Source organism: Melospiza melodia, chromosome 13 (genome assembly GCF_035770615.1).
Source record: "Melospiza melodia melodia isolate bMelMel2 chromosome 13, bMelMel2.pri, whole genome shotgun sequence".
NCBI classification, from domain to species: Eukaryota; Metazoa; Chordata; class Aves; order Passeriformes; family Passerellidae; genus Melospiza; species Melospiza melodia.
Window position 1 is genome coordinate 18,070,145 of NC_086206.1, and position 21,910 is coordinate 18,092,054.

Here is a 21,910-nt window from a genome sequence, read left to right on the forward strand (position 1 = left end):
GGCAGCTCCCCATTTTCCTGGAGAATGGCTGTTTGCAGCCATCAGACTTTGCTACCTCTGCTACAACAACATGCCCGTGCCTGGCTCAGTACTTGCTCAATCTGTGTATCCAGCTTCCAGCACAGCTCAGCACCATGTATCATACACAGCGTGCAAAAATTCTGCTCGAGCATAATCATGGCTCTTAAAACTCCAACTCTGCCACACAATGACAAGGTCTCCACATTACCAGAATTACTTTCCCTCCTCCTCCGCCCCCATCCAACTTCTCATCAGTCTCCAGCATGACTCAACCCCGTTGAAAAGCTGTAGGTTTACAAGTCACTTCATTTCTTTCAAGTGAGATGCATCATATGGAGGAAATAAATAAAATGTTTTCAGTGCCTGGTCCCCAGTGGATAATAGGGTCTATCTGATTTCATAAGCTGCTTCTAACTGGGAATTTTTCTACAGTAGTTTTGGTTTAAGCAGAGTGAAATCCCCATTTTGAAGCCCACTCTCTGATGGCAGCAGAACCTCACCCAGTGGCACAGCAACATTTCCTTCTTGCTCTTGGAGCTGACAAATGTATTTTGGAACTATTCCTGTTACAATTCCCCCCTTATCTCCAAGACTTCGGGCAGGGAAAATCTGCCTTTGGACAAATGCATTTTTCCTAAGGCCCTGTGTTGAGAGCCATCTTTTACTTGCCAAAACCCCAGACTTCAGCTGCACTCTGAGGTTTTCAACACACTTTTAACCACTTCACTTCCAGATCCTGGGCAGTTTATTGGCTAGCCAGGAGATGTTTGTGTATGGGCTCTTCTCTGTCTCCCTCTCACTAGCCTGTGTTAAAATTTATTTTATTTAAAATTATTACAAAACAAAAGGGGGGGAAAGAAGAAAATGACTGTCATGAATCATCCTAAGGAAAACGAAGTTGCAGTACCATGTTTTCATGGTCATGAGAGATTAAAAGCAGAAGAAAATATTTATCTGGATCAACTGATACACCATAATGATTGCAGCTGCTTTACCCCCCCCTCCAAGAGTTTCATGGTGTTACAATTTTGAGGATGAATTATGTCAAGTTTTGAGTATCCCCTGTTCACTGCTACTTGCCCTTATTTCTAGTCAAATTACTTGAACTGATCACTTCAGCATTGTGCAGAATTGCAGAATTAAAAGCCCCATTGGAAAAGGGCTTTTTTGTAGGTTTTCCCCAAACCTACAAAAATAATTGCAGGAGAATCAAAAGGGGCAGATGTGACAAAAGAGCAATGAGGGCTAACAGAGAAGAGATGGTTCATTGAATTGAAAGGGGCCAGGTAGTAGCTGAAATTTCAGAATTATAAATAGGCGGTTATGTAGTTGAACTAAAAATAGGAGTTTTATTTTTACTTGATGTTCCTCACTGCTGGCTGCTGACCTAGAGAATGAGGACTCAGAAAGGAGAATTAAACAATTCCCCACAACCATGCAAAAAACAAAACCACTAGTCTGGTGCCAGTGCCTGTTTGTAAACTAAGAAGAATACAATTTTTTAAACCAATTTCAAAAGATGTTTAACTGAAAGAACTCCCTAATACTGCTGTGAAAAGAATGTGATAGCAGAGGACAATTTCTGCAGCAAATCAACAACAATTACAAATTGCCTGTCTATTACTCAGTTGTAGGAGAAACTGGCTGGTGTGTGTGCTGGATTCCTGCAGCCCCTCTGTGTGTGTACAGCTGCTCTCTGTGCTGGGAGCTCCCTGCTCAGCACCACGAACACACAATCGCTCCAGGACTCAGCTTCAGCACAGCTCTGGAGGAACATTCTCTGTGTTTGCCACCTGCCAACTGTCTCAGGGCAGCACCTTGTGCTCTTCCCTTTCCTAAAGGCCAATTTTACACTTAGACTGAGAATCCCAATTTAGGTATGGTAAAATGGCAGCTTGTCTGGCCAGCTGCTGAGGTTGTTCATACTTTGTTTCATTTCAAAAAGAAAAAAAAAAACAATTAGCATGAACCTTAACCACCAAATCTGGAGTTAAGTTTCAAGCCCATGCATCTCATCTCCAGGACAAAAGAGACTTGAAACCATGGTTTTGGTTCTGCTTACAAAGAAAAGAGGAAGTTGTAAAACGAAACCAGATCTGAATCTGAACTTAGGCTCACAGCTGTTTATACCATGGCTTTTGGAGCAGCCTGTCACTAGCTCAAATCTAAAGGACTCAAGAGACTTGAGGCTTCCCTGGGCTGATTTTGGCTTTATCTGCCAAATACTGGATCTTTGCAATGTACCACAGAGCCCAAGGGGCTGTGCTCAAGTATTTATCCATCCCCACTTCTGCAGAAAGCTCAAATGAAGATGAAACATGGTGATTTAATTTTGAAGAGTAAGCCAAAATAACTTAAAAGATTTTATAGCATCAACAAAAATAATTTGTATTACTTCTCATTGCTGATGAAATTGAAATAAAGGTATTTGTTATAAGAAATTATTGTAATTATTTAAGGAAAAAAAACTTAGCATCTGTGTAGTCTAGATGCAAATCTACTAGTCAGTCATCCTTTCCCATGGGCTGAAAAATAGCAAAACTCTTATTTGCTGTATTTGTACACTGTTCACATCTGTCAGTACATCAGTGATCTGATTTGTTTGGGAATGCTAAGACTCAGAACATAATTCTGCACTTAGCTGAAATAATTCTAAAATGCAGGTTAGCACAGAGGCAGATGATAATTCAGAACTTCTTGCTGCTGCTAAGCTATTTTAGCTTCTCTCACTGTCAAAGCCAAGTCAAACACACCTAAATTAAAATGCCTATTTGCAGTGTCTCAAAAGACAACAGAAAGATTCATGTATTTTGTTTCCACTCTTGATTTTTGGTAGTATTTTTTTCAGTTTTCATATGGTGAATCAAAATCCCCAAATAAAAGTAACACCCTCACCAAGGCTGTAGTGTTGTGTTACTGCTGGGCTTTGATCCATCAGCCAGCTTGAGAGAACAAGGACCAAAACCCTTCCAAACTGGAAATGTTGGCTAAATGAGTAATCTCCTTTCTTTCCATTTTTTACATTTATACACATGCAGGTATAGGTACACAGGCACACACACAGCACCACTCCAAATCTAGCTGGAGATGCTACTAATAATTTCAACAATCCAACACTTCTGCCTTTACCTCCTCTTCCCATTCTTCAATAGCTCCCTTGCACAAACCAGACAGGAGTTGTTGGGCACCCTGTGGAGCAGCACAGATGGAAGGAACACGACTAAGGAATGGACAGAGCAGACACCCAGGTTCACCTGACCCATCCTTGCCAGGTATGACCTACATCACTGAAGCACCATTTTTGGTGTAAGAAAACAGGGAAACTTCACCTTAGCAGCACCACAATACATTAAAACTGGCCTGATGATCTGTAACTACATCAAGCCTCAAATAAAAGTCCCAATGATTAATGTCCCTAGTTCTTCCTCAGATATTCAATCTATTAAAAGACATATTTTCATACAGCCAGGTTCCCCTCCTGCTGTTCTGTTCAAAGGCAAAATTCTCACTTCCCTTGCAGGTATCTTCACTTTCTGTTCTCCTGTAATACATCTAGTACACAACTTCTGTATGCAGTATCTTCTAAAACATTTTAACACCTAATTAACAACAAGAGATTGCAACATTTCCAGTGAGTACTGGACACTGGAATTGGTTTCCACTCAATGCATTCCCTGCAATAATTTGCAATTTCCCAAGCAGGAGATTTAGATCAACTGAATCATTTTTGCCCTCACCTTGGACACAGCCCCACGAACAGAAACAGAAGCCCATGAACACAAGCCCAGCACAAAATAAAAAGTCCAAGGGAGAATGTCTAGCTCTTGTTATAACCAAATGATTTAAGAGTCTCCATTTTGAATACCAAGCAGCTGCAGAGGAAAGTGTCAGGTTTCCTTGGTGCTGCCCCTCTCCAGCCCTCACCATCTATTCCTGGCCATCCTGCAGACAGAACCAACAGCAGCACAGCTGCATCACACTGAGGACAAAGTGGCTTTCTGAAGAAACTTCTGGTATTTATACCTTCTCCTCACATGAAATATCATAACTCAAATGAGCCTTTTCTATTTTCCTAGTTCAAATAAAGGATCTTATCACCAAAAAAAAGCATCTTGACACCCATTCTTCACAGTTGTTCCCTCTCTTGCAGTGAACAGCCAAGAGGTTTTGGAGTGTTTGCTGCCACACACCACACACTTGTACATCCACCTAAATGAAGCCACTGTGGACCAATTATGAAAGATCTGTTATTCCCTTCGGAGTTACTCATTTGGGGATTTGATTTTTGATTTGTTTTCCTCTGAGGTTTTCTTGGAGCACTAGTGGGATGAAGTTTAAATTAAATTGGGACCATCAGCATCCCAAAGACAACTATTCAGTAGCACACATTTAATATTGATTTAGTATGATTATGTGGGTTGTTTGTAACCGCAGCTGTCTAACTAATGCCACTTAGACACAAAGTACTTTATATATTCATTACCAGGAATGTTAGAATATGAACCAAACCAAAACACAGCTAAATAAGCCACACAAATATGTAGCTCAGAAAGCTACAGGAAAGTTAAGAATTAAAAGCTGCAGTTTTCAATTAACAGACACAGCTGAGGTGGATTGTTTTGTCCATTGCATGCATGGTCTAAGGTGCCACTGGATAAATAATTACAATATTACAGAACACCCAGAGCAAGTGACAAACCAATCATTAAGCTACACAAAATGAATCACTAATAAATCAAAACTTCATCCATGTCACTTGTCTTTGAGGATGATCTTTTGTTCCTGGCTGCTTCCAGAGCCAGGTGCATCAGCCAGTTCCAATACCATGCTGAACTATGGAAAACAGGAGTGGCTGTACTAAGGCACGACATAGCTGTTTCTAAAATATCTCTTACAGCTGTACCTACCAATCCAGGGGGTGGAAGAGACTGAAGTGTAGTTTTCTAACCCTACCAAACACCACAGGATGAGTTTTTGGTATTGTCAGTGTCAATCCCTGCTGTGGTTTGTGGCTACACGTGAGGCCCTGTGCCAGAGCCTTGCTCAGTGCTGGACACAGCAACGTCCGACCGTGTCTGCTAATTTCAGTACTTGAAATTAGCCCTGTTGGGCTGTTCTGAGCACAACATGGACTTGACTTATATAAATAAAAACATTGGGTAATAAACAGGAGTAGGATTGTGGAAGAGAATTCACATCAACGAGCAATCAGCAGCATCCCCAGAGTATACAGAGCACGGGGGTCAGCTGTGACAACTTTGGGCACATGAGGGAAGAGTGTGGCTGTCGTTTTACCTGAGGCAGACACTGTGGTTGGGCTGCACAGAATCTAGATGCGATGGCACCTCACCAGCACCCAGCACCCGGTTCTTACAAGGACTGCGGCCATTCCTCAGCACAGCACGGGCACCTGGGCACAGACCAACACCTCGACACCGCCAGGCTGCGGCAGAAGCAGCACCCAGCAACATGGCGGTGCGGCCTGAGGGAGCCCCGCCCGCGCGGCGGGAACGCCGCCGCCTCCCGCGGGACGGAGCGGCCGCTGGGCGGCGCTGCCGAGCCCCGCAGCGCGGGGTGCGGAACGGGGCGCGGGATGAGGAGAGCGGGATACGGGGCACGGGATACGAAATGCGGGAGGCCGCGTCGTGGCCGCCGAGCCTGGCGACGTTCCCGGCTGCCAGGCGGCGAGAGGACACGGCGCTGCCGATCGCGGTGGTCCCGCAGCGCCAAGCGCTGACGGCTGGCCCCGGGAGGCAGCGCAGGCCGCCCTGTGCAGCTCCGAAGCGGCCGCCGCCCCGCTCAGGGCACGATCACGTCCGGTGTCTGTCGGCTGACAGCGAGCAGTTCTGCCGGCCCTCGGGGAAAACACCAAAACATTCCCAATGCTCTTCCTGGCAGTCTGTAAGGAAGGGTTTCCATCGCGGCACGGCCGGAGCGTGGTGAGGGCAGCGCGGGGAGCAGCCGCCTCAGGGGCTGGAGGGGAAATCACATCTGCTTCACGTGGAACAACTCAAGCGTCCGGCTGCTGGCAGCAAAGGTTTCAAATCAAAGCAAACGGTTTCCAATCAAAGGTTTTTGTAAAAATTAGCCCGCTAATGTCATGCGAATAAAACACGGCCTATGCTCTCAGCACCTCAGTGTTGTGGATGACATGGGGGTATCAGCGCTACTGTAACTTAGCCACACGTACCCATACTCGTCAAGGCATTTGAAGATTTGCTGATGCTCCATTCTAATCCATGCTAATAAAACTCAATGTGTAACTTAAGTTGCAGCACTAAAATTCATTATGTTGCCCCGGTAGAGAATCTCCTTTGCTTAAGCATTAATGTTAATAATTCATTTTTAACTCAACTGTCAGTGGTATCAGTTTCCAGTTTTCCATTTTTACCTAAATCCTTTTAGGTATTCCACAGAAGTGTGGTTTCATTTATAACAAAAAAACAATTGAATTAGATGTCACGATTTTTTTTAAGCATGGGCAGTGCCAAATTCAGGAATGCCCGACTGTTGAATACACTTTATACATGAGGTGTGGAGCTTCAGCAAAGTGCATAACACATTGGAAATATTCATTACAGTGACTTCCAGTAACAGAGGGAATAACTAAGTCACAGGACTAGTCCTCTCCCAAATTGTACAGTCAGCTCAACTAAATCAAGGTTTTGCTTCAAGGTCTAGAAATGACACATCATCTGTATCAGCAACAAAGGACATAATTCCTTGAGGATGTTACCAACTAAAGTTTACGGGGAAAGATGAGTGGTACATTCATAATATATTAACATTCAGCACTGCAGCTCAACAGGAGACAAGCCCTGCTGTATAAAGAAATTAACACCAGAGCAAGAACTCACCCTGTTGTTCTTACACTATGCTGCTGCTATTCAGCAGAATATTTTTCCTTTTACTAAAATATATTTTTAAAAAAACATTAAGGAAAACAGAATGTCATTTAGTTTTCCAGCAAGAGAAAGTACACTACAAATAGTGTTACCAGGTGTTTCTGGTAAAACTAGAGGGATTTTGCTGGACAGTTATAATTGTCTTTGCTCTGTCCTCCTGTCCATGTATCCTACACTTTTATGGCACTTCAATATGGAAAATCCTCATCATTATGGCCAGAGCTGCCATATCCCCCTTCTGTTTCCCCCTTCTTCACTTTCCACCATGAAACACACGAGCTTTTCACATGCAATTCAACACGAATTCCATGAACTTTGTTTTCTCTCTCAAATACAATCTGTCAGAAAGAACAATGGGCAAAATGTTCCTATACAAAAATGAGATTGCAATAAACTGTCTTCAAAGTCTGTAGAGAAAAGTTTTATTTCACCCAAGCTCGCTTTAGGAAACAAGAAAAAAACCATACATTTACTATTTCACCCTTACCCCTTTCTCTGTCAGATAAATGATCAGTATTTTTACACCAGTGTTTTCCAGCTTCAAGATCAAATTAGCAACATGAACTCTCTGTCAAACAAAAGCAACAAAACCCACAGGAGTCAATGGCACTCTCATATCACACTACTAGTGGGCAATTAGCAAAGAGAAACAGAAGGAAGACCATGATCAGACTTTCACTAGGTAAACAAAGCTGATCCGTAAAATAGATTTATAAATAAATGTAGTTAAAAGTATCAATAGGAATTGTGTGTGCCATTTGGTCTTTCATTCACTAAGCACATTGATCTTTGCAAACATGATTCTGACTAATGAGCTGTGTTAAGTGGCTCTTGGTTTCTTATTTTGTTGCTTTGTGAAAGACTGGGACTCACAGAAGCTGATTAAGGAAACAAAAGCTTCAATGCTTCTGCACTCAGCTATCAGCTTCTCAACCTAATCTCTGGAACAATTCTCAATTTATTTATTTACTTAAAGGCTACAAATCCTATTTAAGAGCTTGCCTGAAGTAGGTTGTGTCATCTCAAATGGAAGAAGTACCATGGATGCAGAGTTCCTAGATAGGGGAGTTCACTACAAAGTACTCTTTCAAAATAGTCTGAAAAATACCAATAAAGGCTGCACCACTTCCAACCATTCAAGTACTAATTCAAGCAGTGCATCATTTACTTGTTCTAAGAAACAAACAGCATGTCAAGATGCAGAAACAATTGCTTCAGCTTTGCTTGGAGCTGTCACTGAAAACATTTGTGGTTTTACTGATTTAATTGGGTCCATCCAGGTATTGAAAACTAACTAAAATTATTCTATCTAATTCACCCTTCAAAAGAGCTCACAAAATACCATTTTCTTCCAAAAACAGGGGCATGTCCCAATTTCAAGATTGAGTATCAACAATGGTTTTTACATCAAACCATATAATTCACTGTAGAATAGGCACCTTTTTTCCAAAAGTTTTCTAGATACTTTGTATATTTGGCTCAACAAAATTTATATTTTAAAAAAGTATTTTGCTGCTAGGCAGAACAGAGAACAGAGGCATTATTTAAAAATAAGGCAAATCCAGCAGACACACAGAGAAGCAGCTCCACCAGTGGACAAACCAGTGTATGTTTTGATATCAAATCATCTGAATTCTGAGACTTCTTGTGGGCTTTCAGCAGTTTGATGGAAAATAAACACCTTTTATAGGCTAACAAGGCAACCTGGTCACAAAACACACATTGACTTGCCTGAGAAAGTTACACTTTTCTTCACTTCAGTGTCAGCTTTGCTTCAACCTCAATTGTCATAATGTGATTTTACTTTTGTACCAGAGAAAATGGAAGAACTTCAGCTTATCTTTTTGGCAGCACTCCTCTTCAAAAATCAGTCAGCACACATTGATTGTACTCAACAAAAATCAAGGGGAAGCTTTGTAAATCCCTGGAAATGTTCCATTCTGAATTTCTAAAGCCGCTTGTTTTGGATATGATGAACAAATTGTCTTACAACAGTCTACACTGTACATATGGTTGGCAGGGAGGATTTGTAATCTTCTCAGCTGAAGACAGTAGCTTCATCCTTTTAGCTCCAATAAAAATACTAGAACTCCAATTACTCCTTGATAGGAAATTCCCAATTTCAAGCCACATCTGTTTAAAATTTCTCTTTCCTAATCCATTTAAAAGTGTTATCACAACACTACAAAAAGTGATGAAAAAAGTAACTTAGTGTTTTGCAATGAAAAACAAACAGAAAGTCCCTACAAAACCTATGATATGAAAGAGAAACTGCTAAACACAAGGAGATAAATGCAACTCAGTACAAAGTGAGAAACACATAGTACCTCACACACCAACTCCTCATTACTTAACAATCATAAAAGTGCCAGAACAAAGATTTGCCACCGTAGTTTTCATTTAGAGGTCGAAAATTAACTTAGGTTGTGACTGATGTATGGTATTTATTTTTTCACATTGTTTGCCTTGCTGGGAATGAGTATGTATTAGATGCCTTTATTTTGTCACCATCTGACAAAGCACAGGCTGGACAAGTGACATCCCTGTGGAGCTGCAGCTGCCCAGCCCCAGCAGCGCTCACTTCTCTGCGGCTCTGTGCGCGTTCATCATCCGCTGCCGCTTCTCCCGGTTCCTGCGCCTGTTTTCTTCGTACTGCAAGACACAGAAGGAAAGTAATAGATCAGCTGTTATCATTAAACACATGTGTCAAATTTAAAACTGTAGAAGCATTTTTTACCCAGGAACAGAAACAATACATTTGACTGATGTGTTAGACATACAGCTCTAGCTATCTAGATATAGGTTTGTTTTTACTTTGAAATTAACATTTGTACTTTGAAATTAACATTTATTCCATTAAAATACAGGTTTCTAAGTTTGAGGTTATTAAGCTAAAGAGCATTAGAACATTCTAATAATGAATATTCAGTTAATCTTAAGGAGGAACTTAATTATACAGTGATCTAACGTACACAGCTACACTTCACACGAACTAGGAAAAAAAAGTTGCACTGGTGCTATTCTAGAGCACAGGTCAGGCTCTTTTCCTTTTGCAAGATACTGATTAATGAGGATCTGCCTTCTGAAAAATGAATTTGTCATCACAGGCTTGGTCTATTTTTGATCCTGGTCATTAACTACAAGCACAGATCAAGCAGGATACCAAGATGAAAGGAACAAAGACAAATTTGGATTGAATGAGAGTAAGGCATGTGGGGATTTTTAATGGTTTAAACAAGAACCACAACAGAGGCAGGACTCCAGTGTAAAATGCAATCAAGGAAGCCTTCACAGGTTACATACATGTATAAGATCATCATGCTTTCAAGTACCCCCTGCACTAGCAGAATCTTGAAGAGCCCTTCTTTCACGGCAAACAAAAAGGAAACATTTTCATAGCTCAAATAAATGAAAAATTAAAAATCAATGCATCATTTGATATGTATTTCATGAGAAGAAAATTATTTTTGTCCTTAGGTTAGAGCATATATTTGTTCAATATTTTAATAATTGGTATCAAGAATAAAACCCAAGTAAGCCACAAATATTCAATTCTCTATATAATGCAATAAACTACGAAAGAAATTGATTTTGAAAAGGATTTGCAGTTTTTCATCCATTATACTGATTGGTCTATAACTGAAATAATGACCCAAAACATTACTTAACATTTACAGAATGTTTAACTTTTTCCTTGCCAATATTTAATTTTTCAATAACCCATCCATGTTTTTATGTAGAATGAGAACAATGGATCTTTAAAAACTACATCTTTACCTCTTCAATATTGGTGAACAACCTTTCAGGGGCTTCTTAGTAATGGCATATCAATATAAGCACATTTTAAGAAGGCAGATAAATATAATCATCAAGAACTCCTTTAATGTAAAGGCCTCAGTGGAAGAAAAAATAAGAATAATAAGATTATGTGGAAAGAAACTTTTTAGTATGGTGAAATTTACGTAAAAATTAGAAAGTACAGTTTAAAGTTAAAAAGTGTGTGAAATGTTCATTTTTATGTTCTGTCATGTAGGTACAACTACCATAAATATTAAGAGCACTCTTCTGAAAATGTGCCTATTAAAACAGTTAATGCACCTAAACTCTGTCTTCATTCCTTCATATCTGCAGACATTTTCATTTAGGGCCTAACTCAGCAACTCATTAAGCAGTTTCAGTCAGTGTTACTGACTTCAGCTTTAAGTGTTATTTATGCAGAAGTGACCATTACTGCTTTATATTAAATTCTGTGCAAATACCACTACTAAAAAAAAATTAAGAAAAAAGTCAGGAGCAATCTGTGAAGCATCAGTTCCTATCTGCAATATTTGTTTCATTAAAATGTGTTTGCCTATTTCTGTATATCAAAAATACACCATGCCATTTGTTAATGCCAGATTTTATTTGACAAATTTATTTTTAAAAGTTTGGATTTGGTCTCAAGTGCCCACAGCAGAACGTGCTTAAATTTATTGATTCATACTACTTAGTAAAAAACAACTCTAGTTCTCTCCCATTTTTTATTAAGCATTTAACTCACAATATTTATAATTTATTGCTCACCTCTTTCTTTAAGCACTTCCTCATCTCACGGTCAATATCATTGCAGTGGCCAAAAAACTTCAAAACATTGTGCTGATGAGTTAAGGAGAAAAAAAAATTACAATTCAAAGGTTTCTTCCTCTGAAGGTCTATATTTATTTAAATTCGTTTGCATTTTTCAACATATCCTGGTCTTTCCCTTTCTTGTGAAAAGTGGTGTTTGGTAACTTCTTTCCCAAGCAGGCAGAGGTTCAAGCTACCCCTGAAGTTCACTTGAGCCACCCCTGCCTGGCAGAGAGTTGAAGGAACTCACCATGCATAACCAAAGCAGGACACCTAAGCTGAAGCTGTTGTTTAAATGCAGAACATAATTTTATTGATCTAGAAGTCAGCCTCACAACTCTCACTCACACCAGTTTAAATAACATACAAACAATAAATACTCTGAACTGCAGGTTGTGATACAGAGGCAATGTCCTCCCTGCATTGGTTTTCATTATTTCTTTGTGACCCAGAGAGGCAAAGGATTCACTGCTCCATTGTCCCAACTGCATGAACAATGTGCTGTTGGTCCAGAAGATGCAGGCACCAGGCTCAACTGACTGGAACATCAGAACCAGTATAAAAAAAATCTCTGGATCTTGAGGTTAATATATAAGCTATATTTACCATCTTTATGGCACAGCTCAATTGTGGACCTTAAGCACATTTAAGTGTTCCTTATTTTCTAAAAAATCTGCAGGTCTTGTTCTCATGAAGGCTCTCCACAGCTAACATGATGGTATTCACCATAGAAATCTGTCCTCTTAGCCAGGATTCCTTAGAACAATTCCATTTTTCTGGGCATTAAAGCACTCAGAATGCATGGCTGTAGAAGGACTGCCTTTTCAGGGCCATGCTGGTGCCATGCTGCAGAATCTCAGGGCAGGACCTGGCAGCAGAGCACCCAAGTGATTTAGAAAACCTGAAAGAGGGGATTTTTAGTAGATATTTGCAGCTACACAATGAATGGAGACAACTCAGCCAATCTTACACACAACTCATGAATTTAAACAAAAAAGACCAAGAAGAACAAAACAAATGCAAATGAAGTCCCTTCCACATTTCAGAGGAAATCCTATGTGCATTTCCTGACCAAGCAGCTGGATGGATTCATACAAGTGATCCATGAACACTATTAAGGATTCAAACTATGAACAAGATCTCATCCAACAGAACACAACTGAAGTAGGAGTGGGTTAATAAAGTTTATGACAAACACTTTACTACAGCAGTGCTATAATTAGCTTGTTTATACCTCTGTGATTTATAAAGGGCATCAGATGACTGAAGCAGTTGCATGGAACAAGTTGTCACTTTACTGCACACCGATCTTGCTTTTACAACATTTTCATTCCAGCTAATACAGATTTAATTTTGTATTGTACTTGCATACCTGCATGTTAAATTTCAAGGTGAACACTCACATTTCAAGATAACTCCACTCTGACTAGTGCATACAGTGGGTTTAATCTATGTTTATTTAGCCAGATTCCTAAAATGTCAACTTCTTGGCTGAGATTATAAGGGAAACAAAGAATCAGTTTCTCAAAAATAGCTATGACACCTATTACAGTCATACAACTGCAACACAATACACATTTCTTTGAGCTACTACCTATAAAAATTCGTCTATTTATAGCACATACTTGGCACCAGAGTGGAATTATTAAAAAAAGAAGTGACATCAAATAGGAATCCCATTAACCTCTCCTCACTTGATACAAAACTTGATATACAGGGCAGGTTCTAGATTAGGGATAAAGTAAATCAAACTGACTGTTGTGAAAATGGACACCCAATTTTAAAATAATGCTTTTCATCCCTCAGGAATGGCAATTTAAATTGCAGATTAAGGTTCTTAAAACATTTTGGCATTTTAAGAAAACAGCAAGTAGTCACCAATAACTCATTAATACCACTGACTTCAGATTTCAGTGGGTTCAATTTAAAAAGAATATTTCAGTACATTCCCACTGAATTTCAAATGAAAAAGTATTGCTCCCTTTCAGCTGAGTGTGAAAAAGTCATCCTCACCCTTTCTGTTCTGAGACTGCCAGCACAAACATCCTCTCCCAGCTGAGCACAAGACTGACAAAAGTAATTCCTCTTCATGCAAAGATCAACTTCAAACAAAAGCAAGAGAACATAATTCTGTGCATGATTATTATTGCGGCTCCCAGTGCCTTCATAAGTCAGACTAACAACAAATTCCTTTGAATCACTTGCTGCCAGGGAGTTCAGGTGCACCCTTTAGTTCCAGTTCTCAAGGCAGTCCAATAAGCAACATCACACAAGTCCATGATACTTCTATCTTCACATTCATTTAAAACAAAAAAAAAATCCCAAACCACAAACAAAAAGCCAGCCAGCCATTCACTACTTGCAAGCAGTAAATCAATACTGCTGCATTCCTACTCAAAGCACAGAAAGCTCCCTATGTATTCAGGACAAATCTGAATGTATTTTCTTTCCTAATTGGATTTGTTTTCACAATTATGAAAAATTAATTCCAACAGTTTCACTTTTTACTGCTTACATGCTGCCTGTTCTCCTGACTGATGGTCATTTGGCAATCCTTTTGATACCACAGTACTTAAGGTACATGCAGTCTTCTCACTAAATTCTAGCTACAGAACATTTACCTACATTATAACATTAAAGTTGTTGCAAAAAATATCAACTAAAAATGAAAGGAAAAAAGTTTGTAGTCTCTCAAACTACCTAAAGCACTTTTTAGGCAAATTAAAATTTCTGAACTCAAAAGAAAAGTGTCATTCCTACAATCAATTCAACTTTTAGTTTTAAAGCTTGGAGATGCTCTGTGCAGGAGCAGTGGAATGGGAAGTACCACCTGTGAGATGGTGTCAACAGACTGCAGTGTGCTCATCTTTCAAGATACTGCACTCCAAGTGCCAACAAAACAAATTACATGTTGCTGAAGAAAACCAGAACAACATACTCCTGCAAATGAATTTCAGTATTAAAACTCTGCTCCCTTCATTGCTGTAATTTAAAAGTCATAACAAAGTGTGGTGCTGAAAATGTTTTTTAATAAGTTACTTTAGCTATATTAAAATCTTACAAAAATGTTGTTACCCATCTTCAAGATAAAATGTTTTCTCTCACATTTTGTGAATTATCAGCCTTGCTTCTCATCCTGCAATGGCTTTTGAAAGGAAAAATTTACAATTCTGTTCAAAACAATAAAGCTAACATTTTTATTGTCTTAGAATCCAACTGCATTAGAAAAAAGGATCAATATCACAACCAACCATGGAGGTGAAAATATTGTAGATTGCTTGTACTGGTGTAAATCAAGAGTTTTCACATGCATCGTGAATACTTCAATATATTTTATCTCAGTAAAAAGAATGAAATTTAACTATTTTATGCACTAATACCACATGATTATCTCCGCAGAACATCTACTTAGAATATACTGGGAAAATAACTAACAACACTGCAAGGATGCTGCAGAAAGCTTTTAATGCAAGGGCCAAATCTTCTACATTTAGGAGATGTAGACAAAGCAAATTTATAAAAAGGCTTTTAAACAAGTAAGATAAGGATTTCATTATCTTGAAGCAATGAAGAGCCTGGAGAAGCCTGAAGACAACTTAGCATTTCACATCTTGAGTGGGTGCCCAATAAGAAGATGGAATCAAGGAGTAATTCCCCATTATCTCTCCAAGCCCTGAACATCAGGCATGTGGCTGTTGGGATCCCCATCCACACATCTGCTTTAACCACCCTGAACCATCTGCCCCAGGGACAGCTGGGAGATGGAGATGCTGTGAGCATACAAAAAGAGGGCATTTGAAGCTGATTTTATCATTGTTTTTTGAGGGGTTCACAGCACTAAGAGATGCAGAAGTTATTCCAGTTCCTAAAACAGGTCCCTAAGTGTTAAGCTGTAGCACAGAAAATGTTAAGGTATGTTGTATTTCCTAAATAAATCACTGGCATGATTTTACACAGCCATCAGACAGCTCTTCAGTGCAAACACACCAGTAATATTTCATGGCTGTTCTGCCTAGAGGAGGGTTTTCTCTCCATGATCATATAATATCACCACTAATTTATCTGACACTCATTTCCCCAACCCACCCACTCTTTTCTCTGCTCAACACTTCTTACCTCCCTGTGACACTTCTTGAGCAGACTGATAATTAGGTTACACTCTTCAGTGTGCAGATGAGGAGACAGGTCTGGATGCATCTTTAGTTAGGGATGATTTCAGTAGCACAGGGACAGGAATCTGAGAAAATTTCCACCTGCCAACATTAAAACAGTGTCACTAGCAAGTCTGATTTAACATAAGATATTATCACTGTGTTATTTTATCAATATTTGAGATCAAAATGCAGGTAATCATATAATTTATATTAAATGGTTACAGTCATTAAACCCAGCACATGTCTGATATACACAACCCAAATGTTAACAGTCAGCTAGAAGTTTATAATCTTGGCTATCACAGACAAACACAAAACTAAGATTTTAATTTTCACAGATTCTCTAGCAGCATTAATCTTTCTTGAACTCCAGATTATTTTTTCACCTTCCTACTTCAATTTTCTGTTTTCTTACTTTAAAAAGTTAAGTGTATGTGATTTTCTTTCTACCTTTCACAAAGATTACAACAGGAAGCACAAAGCACTCTGAGAACTGGCATCTTTTTTAGCTATCTACACACTTCAAAAAAAATCCTAATCCAGACATCGGTGATGCTTTAAAAACCAATAATCACTTCATCAAAACAGTATTGGTAGTTTTTCTAAATCACAAAGAATTGAAAAGTCCCTTCTTGCAACTCCATGTTGCTGCCTCTTGCTCTTTCACTGTGCTCCTTTGAAAGCAATGGGATTGCTCTCCTACAGAAATCCCCCACCCCATCCCAGTGGAAGGAAGCATTTAGGTTTCTCTGATGTTTTCTTTCTGAAACACTAAAGGGGGACACCCTTTCTTGCAGGGTTCTGTGGGGAGGGAGCAAGTTCTTTAGTTGAAATGGATTGAAAGCATCATATGACAGTGGCTGAAGGAAGATGACACCTTTGTTCAGGAAGATCACCATGAAGGGGAGGAGAAAAATCCAGTTCATACCAGGATAAATGGGCTCATCTTGGTGAAATTTTATTTTTATGGCCCATACTGCCACTGAATTGGAGAGGTGTTTGTTTGTTTGCTGAGTATTTTGTCATTTCCCCTTCTCCCAAAGGCATCACCTTTCCAGCTGCAATACACCAGGCAAACACCACCACAACCTGCAGTGAGCAGCCAGCCCTGTATTAACACTCCTGCTAGACAGACTGGACAAATGCAAGCAGCCAATGGTCAGATTTTACTGTTACAAAATCCCAAAATTCAGCTGCAGGTCTGACAATTATAATCTCCACTGCTATTCCAAGAATGCTCAAGGAATATATTCAGCTTAATATATATGTACACTCATATATCCAGTACTTCCCATTATGTGTTCAGCTTAACAAGAGTTAGATTCCCACAAGCAAACTTAATTTTAAATATCCAAACATTTAAAAGCCACTTGAGAACCATGAGAATATGTTCCACATAGTGTTGTAGTGATTTCTTCCAAAACCTTCCCCATGCTATCTGGAAGTCCAATGTTACACTACACTTACTCTTAGCACAGAAGTTGTTGGAAACTCTACAAGTTGCTTAAGCATTATTTCCAACAAATTAACAAATGAACCTTTAGAAATATGACAGCAGGAGCACGACTGTAACAGCAAAGTGATTCAGAACCCTGCTGTGTTACTGCCACCAGCCTTTGATTGCATGCCACACAAAGTCAATATGTTTTAAATTTATCAGTAGAGTTTTTTGATAGCTCTGGAATTAGCATTCCCCTGAGAGGGTGACCAGCTCCATGGCTGTGTGTTCCTTTCCCATGTGGGAACCCAGATGATTATTAAAGCTCTTCATCATTCAGCTCTGCCTGTGCCTGCTAAAGCTGTCATCTGAGCTGGCAGTGTCACGAGAAAGCCAGAGCAGTGTCCAGAGAAACTGGGAATGCACATCAGCACAGGCCAGCAGGTCAAATGGAGCATTCCAAGGAAAGAGTCATCATTTCTAAACCAAGAGCAGCAATCACTGCCATTGTTTGCTGAAGTATTCTCAGACCCTGGATGAAAGCCACCAATGCCACCACCAGAGGTGATGGTGCATTTTTAGTTAAAAGCCTTCAAACAACTCCAAGGGATTTTCCAGTGTCCCCTCTTGTGGAATGGATGCTACAAACCAAAGGTCTAAACTGTCACACCAGATCAGTACTCCTGACATTGTCAAATAACATTCAATATTAGAATGTTTCATGTTCTAGCACTCAGTTCTTGCAGGAGGTGATGGACTAAGGAACAAAACATCTTTCTGAGCCTTCCTGGAGGCTTTAAGCACCCCTGAAGTCAGGACAGAGCAGCGTTCCCAGTGCTCAATATTAAACTGATGTTCAGCAGTGGCAGATTAGACAGTGGTCTATAAATGAGCAGGGAAGGCTGAAATCTTTTTGCTGGAGGGGAATGACTGACAAACAGAAGCTTCAATAGAAACAACAATTTGTGTGAAGAAAGGACATTGGTTTCCTTAGTTTCTTTTTAATAACATTCTAATGAAAAATAAGAATTGCAAGTTGCCATCTTACCAGAACCTAACTCCAAATGGACAGAATTTTATACAGGTAACTCAAAGGGAATTGATACATAAAAGAATACTGGGAAAAGAAAACAGAACAAAAAAAATCACAGGAAAAAATCGTGAATAAGCAATATAAATTGCTCTGAGGAAACTACTAACAGAAATGTGGGTAAAGAATGCCAAGGTAAACACACAATTTCTGTAGAAGAAATACTGGAAGTGAAGTAGAAGAACAATATTTAGAAAATACAGGAATTGCTTCAGAACTGCAAAATGCTAAGCAAATGTTATTATCTGAAGTGACTATTTGGAGAGAAGTAAAGAAATTATCTCTTTACATAACGGCACTGACGTATTTCACTGGTTTGCACAGAAATGTTCTGCCCTTTAATGTGTTTGATGAGGGATTCAGTGCAATTTTTTCTTTCTTGATAAAAATTACATTACATAGGTATCTCAATAATTTGGTTAAAATACCTCAAAAATAAACTTTTCTATAAACTATTAGTCTCTGAACATAGAAAACATGGATAAAGATAATTAATCTTTCAACTTCCTAAACCAGTTTCTAGATATATGTTATTATCCTGGGTAAGAAATAATTAAGAAATTGTCTTCTTCCAGTATCATAACCTGCCTGGTTTCTCCTTAAGTAGGGAAAATATAGGATATTCTAGCTGTATTGTTTCCATCATAAAACAGATTTTTTCAAAAGCCTAAAGCTGAAATTTTCTGATAATGATCCTGAACTTCCAGTACTAGTATTTCTGTTTAGAAAAATAATGAGATCACTCCTTGTAAGCAATCTTGGGAGACTGAGCATCTCAAATTTTCTAAAAGCAATCAACATATAAATTATTGAGATGTGATACTCATCCCTAATCTGAAAATTGATCTATATATGTGTTCACTACATTAAATACTTCCTATTAATTGCAAAAGGAACCTATAGGTACTACAGAATTGAAATAAAACTGCAGACACCCAGGAAGGAGGCAGAAACCAAAGGCTGACCCAAAAAAGGAGGGACAAACACTGTGGGCATTTCATGTTTGACACCAAAATTTAGGATAAAATTTCTCTCCACATGCCAATTTCTCCTCCTGACTTCCTCACACTTCCTGTGTGGAGAAACAAAGGCTTCAGTGCATTCTCACTTCTTCCCAAAATCAACCATGAGGTCAGCATGTCAGGAGTCCAGGGAAGTTCCTTTCTTTTCTCACAAACTCCCATAAATATGAACTAACCAGCTCCCTGATGCAGCAGGAAAACTGAATTAGGTTCCTTTAGTTTTGCTGCTCAGCCCAATGCTGAATCTTTCCATGCTTGAGGGGCAACAATGAAGGGAAGGTTTAGATCCAGGTAATTGTTTCCATAAGATGCTTTGTCTATATTTAATTAAAATATGTAAGTAGACTATTTTTTAAACTGAGTTTTACTATTTTTCCAATTGAAAAGAACACAATCATATTTTTTTCAACTTTCTAAAATGAATGGTAAAAAAATGACCTCTTAAAGCAAAATGCGAATCCTTGTTTAGCAACCCTGCTGGTGAAAAATGCCACCTGAGCAGCAGCATTGCTAAGGATGGAGCTCCTTACAGCAACACAGAACACAAACATTTCCTGCAGGCGCTCACAAGGCGGCAGCAGGAGCGTGCAGAGCCCAGCAGGGACTCGCAGCAGGGAGGGGAACAAACTCGCCACTCCTCTCTCCACGTTTAACATTTCTTTTTGTGGTTAATGTCACTGTCTGACTTGATTAATACAAAACATTTGGAGTTTCGCACTCTCGGTTACACGGTATTGTTCTGTTTGGTGTTTGGAAAAAATATTTACAATCGCAACAACTTTTTGTTTACTCAAATCATGTTTTCTCTGAGATTGTACAGATTTTTAGCATAAAAAATCCAGCTCCACACCCAACAGGCTGGTATTTATCTCAAGGTATCATTGGTGCCACTTCAGCAGAACTCCTGCATTCCTAATGTTCTTTCCTACACAAAGAATTTTGACAAAAGTTCTGAATACTCAGAGATCAGTGAAATGAGAAATCACAGTTGACAAACACCATTTCAAAACCCAAGGGAACTCAAAACTCAGGACTTTGTTTCTACCCTTCAGTAATATCATTAACATGTTCCAGACCAGGATATTCAAGTGTCACTCTGTGCTGCTGTCCTTTAGGCTATGATTAGGCACACTGAGAATGACCCCAAACTTTACAGCATCTTCAAGAAATTTAAAAATCCACTTTAATAAACTAAACTTAGCTAAATCTTACAAAATTTACTCATGAATTTCAGTCTCTAAAACTGTGCACTGGTTTTTCAACATTACTTATTAGAATGAGGGAAAATAATTTAGAAACATGTCTATTAAGACTAGAAAGGAAACAGAAAAATGGTCAATTATGTCTACTTTGAGATCTTTTTAATTATGTAGAATGCATTTACTTTCCCTGAACCTAAAGAATACTATTTTTTTAATGCTGATAAGTAAGAAAGATTCATATTTATTTTTTTTACATTACTGTTTTCTGCCAACAATTCAACTTCCCTCACAGCAGCAGAATGAACTCACCTTTTAGTACCTGATGAAACTACACCATACCTGATTTCATACTTAACAAAACAAATTAAGGTGTTAATCCTAAGGAACAGAGCAGGTGGAACACTAACTTGAATACTAATTTCTACAATTTTATTTAAGGTTGAATAGGTGATTGAGTAAAGCACTCAATAGAAGATGTTTTCACTTCCTGGCAATTATTTAAGGTCGTATTCATACAAGAAACATCAGCAGAGTTGTGACAGGATTAGTGGGATATAGTGCAGAATATGCAGTTAAGAATGACAAGATGCAGACAGCATAAAACAAAGCACTGTCCATTGGAAGGTGTCCCTGCCTGGGGCAGGGGCTGAAACAAGATCATCTCTGAGGTCCCTTCCAACGCAGCTCACTCTACAATTACATAAGCACAAGGCGCTGTCACCAAATTCCTGCTTTGCCAGCTGCTCTCGTACTTCAGCTGCATCCACCACACCAAGCTTCCATCTCATCTCCATTTTATTAATTTCCCGAAGAAGAATTCTATGAACCTGTCAAAATCTTGTAAAACAGCTTTTCCCCTTCAGAGAGAAAGGGAGCAAGAGGATTTGTTTCCATGTTGGAAATGACGGGCTCTGATCCCTGTAGCAAACCGATCCCTGACCAAAGGTAGGCGGCACTCGCACAAAGTAAACATTGCTCGGGTTCTGCCACGGGCTGCGACGGGCTGCCAGGTGCTGTCACCACGTTAATGTGGGTGGTCCCACTGAAGCAGCTCCTCACTGCTCCCGGGAGGCCTTAACGAAGCGACGGACACACGGACACACGGACACACAGACAGAGGAGAAGCAGCTTACGGCAGCCACAGCGGAGAGACCCCAGATCCCCCTCAGGGCTGCCCTCCCAAAGGCCCCCGGGAGCTCCGCAGGACGTTACGCGGTGCGTGCAGGGTCCCAGAAGGCGGACCCGAGCTCGGCTCGGCACGGCCCCCCCACAAAGCCAGGCGGTTGGAACGGAATAGGGCAGGAGGGGGGAGAGTTTCCCTTTACACCCTCTTTTCCCGGAATTCTTCCCCTTCCCGTTGGCTCTGCCCGAGGCCGCCCCTCACTCACCCCACTGCGGGGCGGACGCAGAGATTCGGCCGGCCCCGGCCGGAAGCCGCCTCCCAGCGGACAGCCCGCAGGGCGCCTGCGCCGC

General features: G+C 39.8%; 1 protein-coding gene and 1 long non-coding RNA gene across 2 annotated transcripts in view; both read right to left on the reverse strand.

Moving 5' to 3' along the window:
* Positions 1 to 5,455, reverse strand: part of LOC134424354 (uncharacterized) — a 51,778-nt gene extending 46,323 nt beyond the window's left edge. Inside the window, exon 1 of the long non-coding RNA XR_010029394.1 lies at positions 5,317 to 5,455. This is a non-coding gene — a long non-coding RNA (uncharacterized LOC134424354). The remainder of the gene's footprint in view (positions 1 to 5,316) is intronic.
* A 1,870-nt stretch (positions 5,456 to 7,325) lies between these two features.
* CMC2 (C-X9-C motif containing 2) lies at positions 7,326 to 21,910 on the reverse strand. The gene is made up of 4 exons (XM_063168069.1): positions 21,826 to 21,910; positions 15,648 to 15,784; positions 11,490 to 11,561; positions 7,326 to 9,578 (listed from the first exon to the last, which is right to left on the reverse strand). Exons 2-4 carry the CDS (start codon positions 15,726 to 15,728, stop codon positions 9,504 to 9,506), a joined length of 228 nt encoding a protein of 75 aa, XP_063024139.1. The 5' UTR covers positions 15,729 to 15,784; positions 21,826 to 21,910; the 3' UTR covers positions 7,326 to 9,503.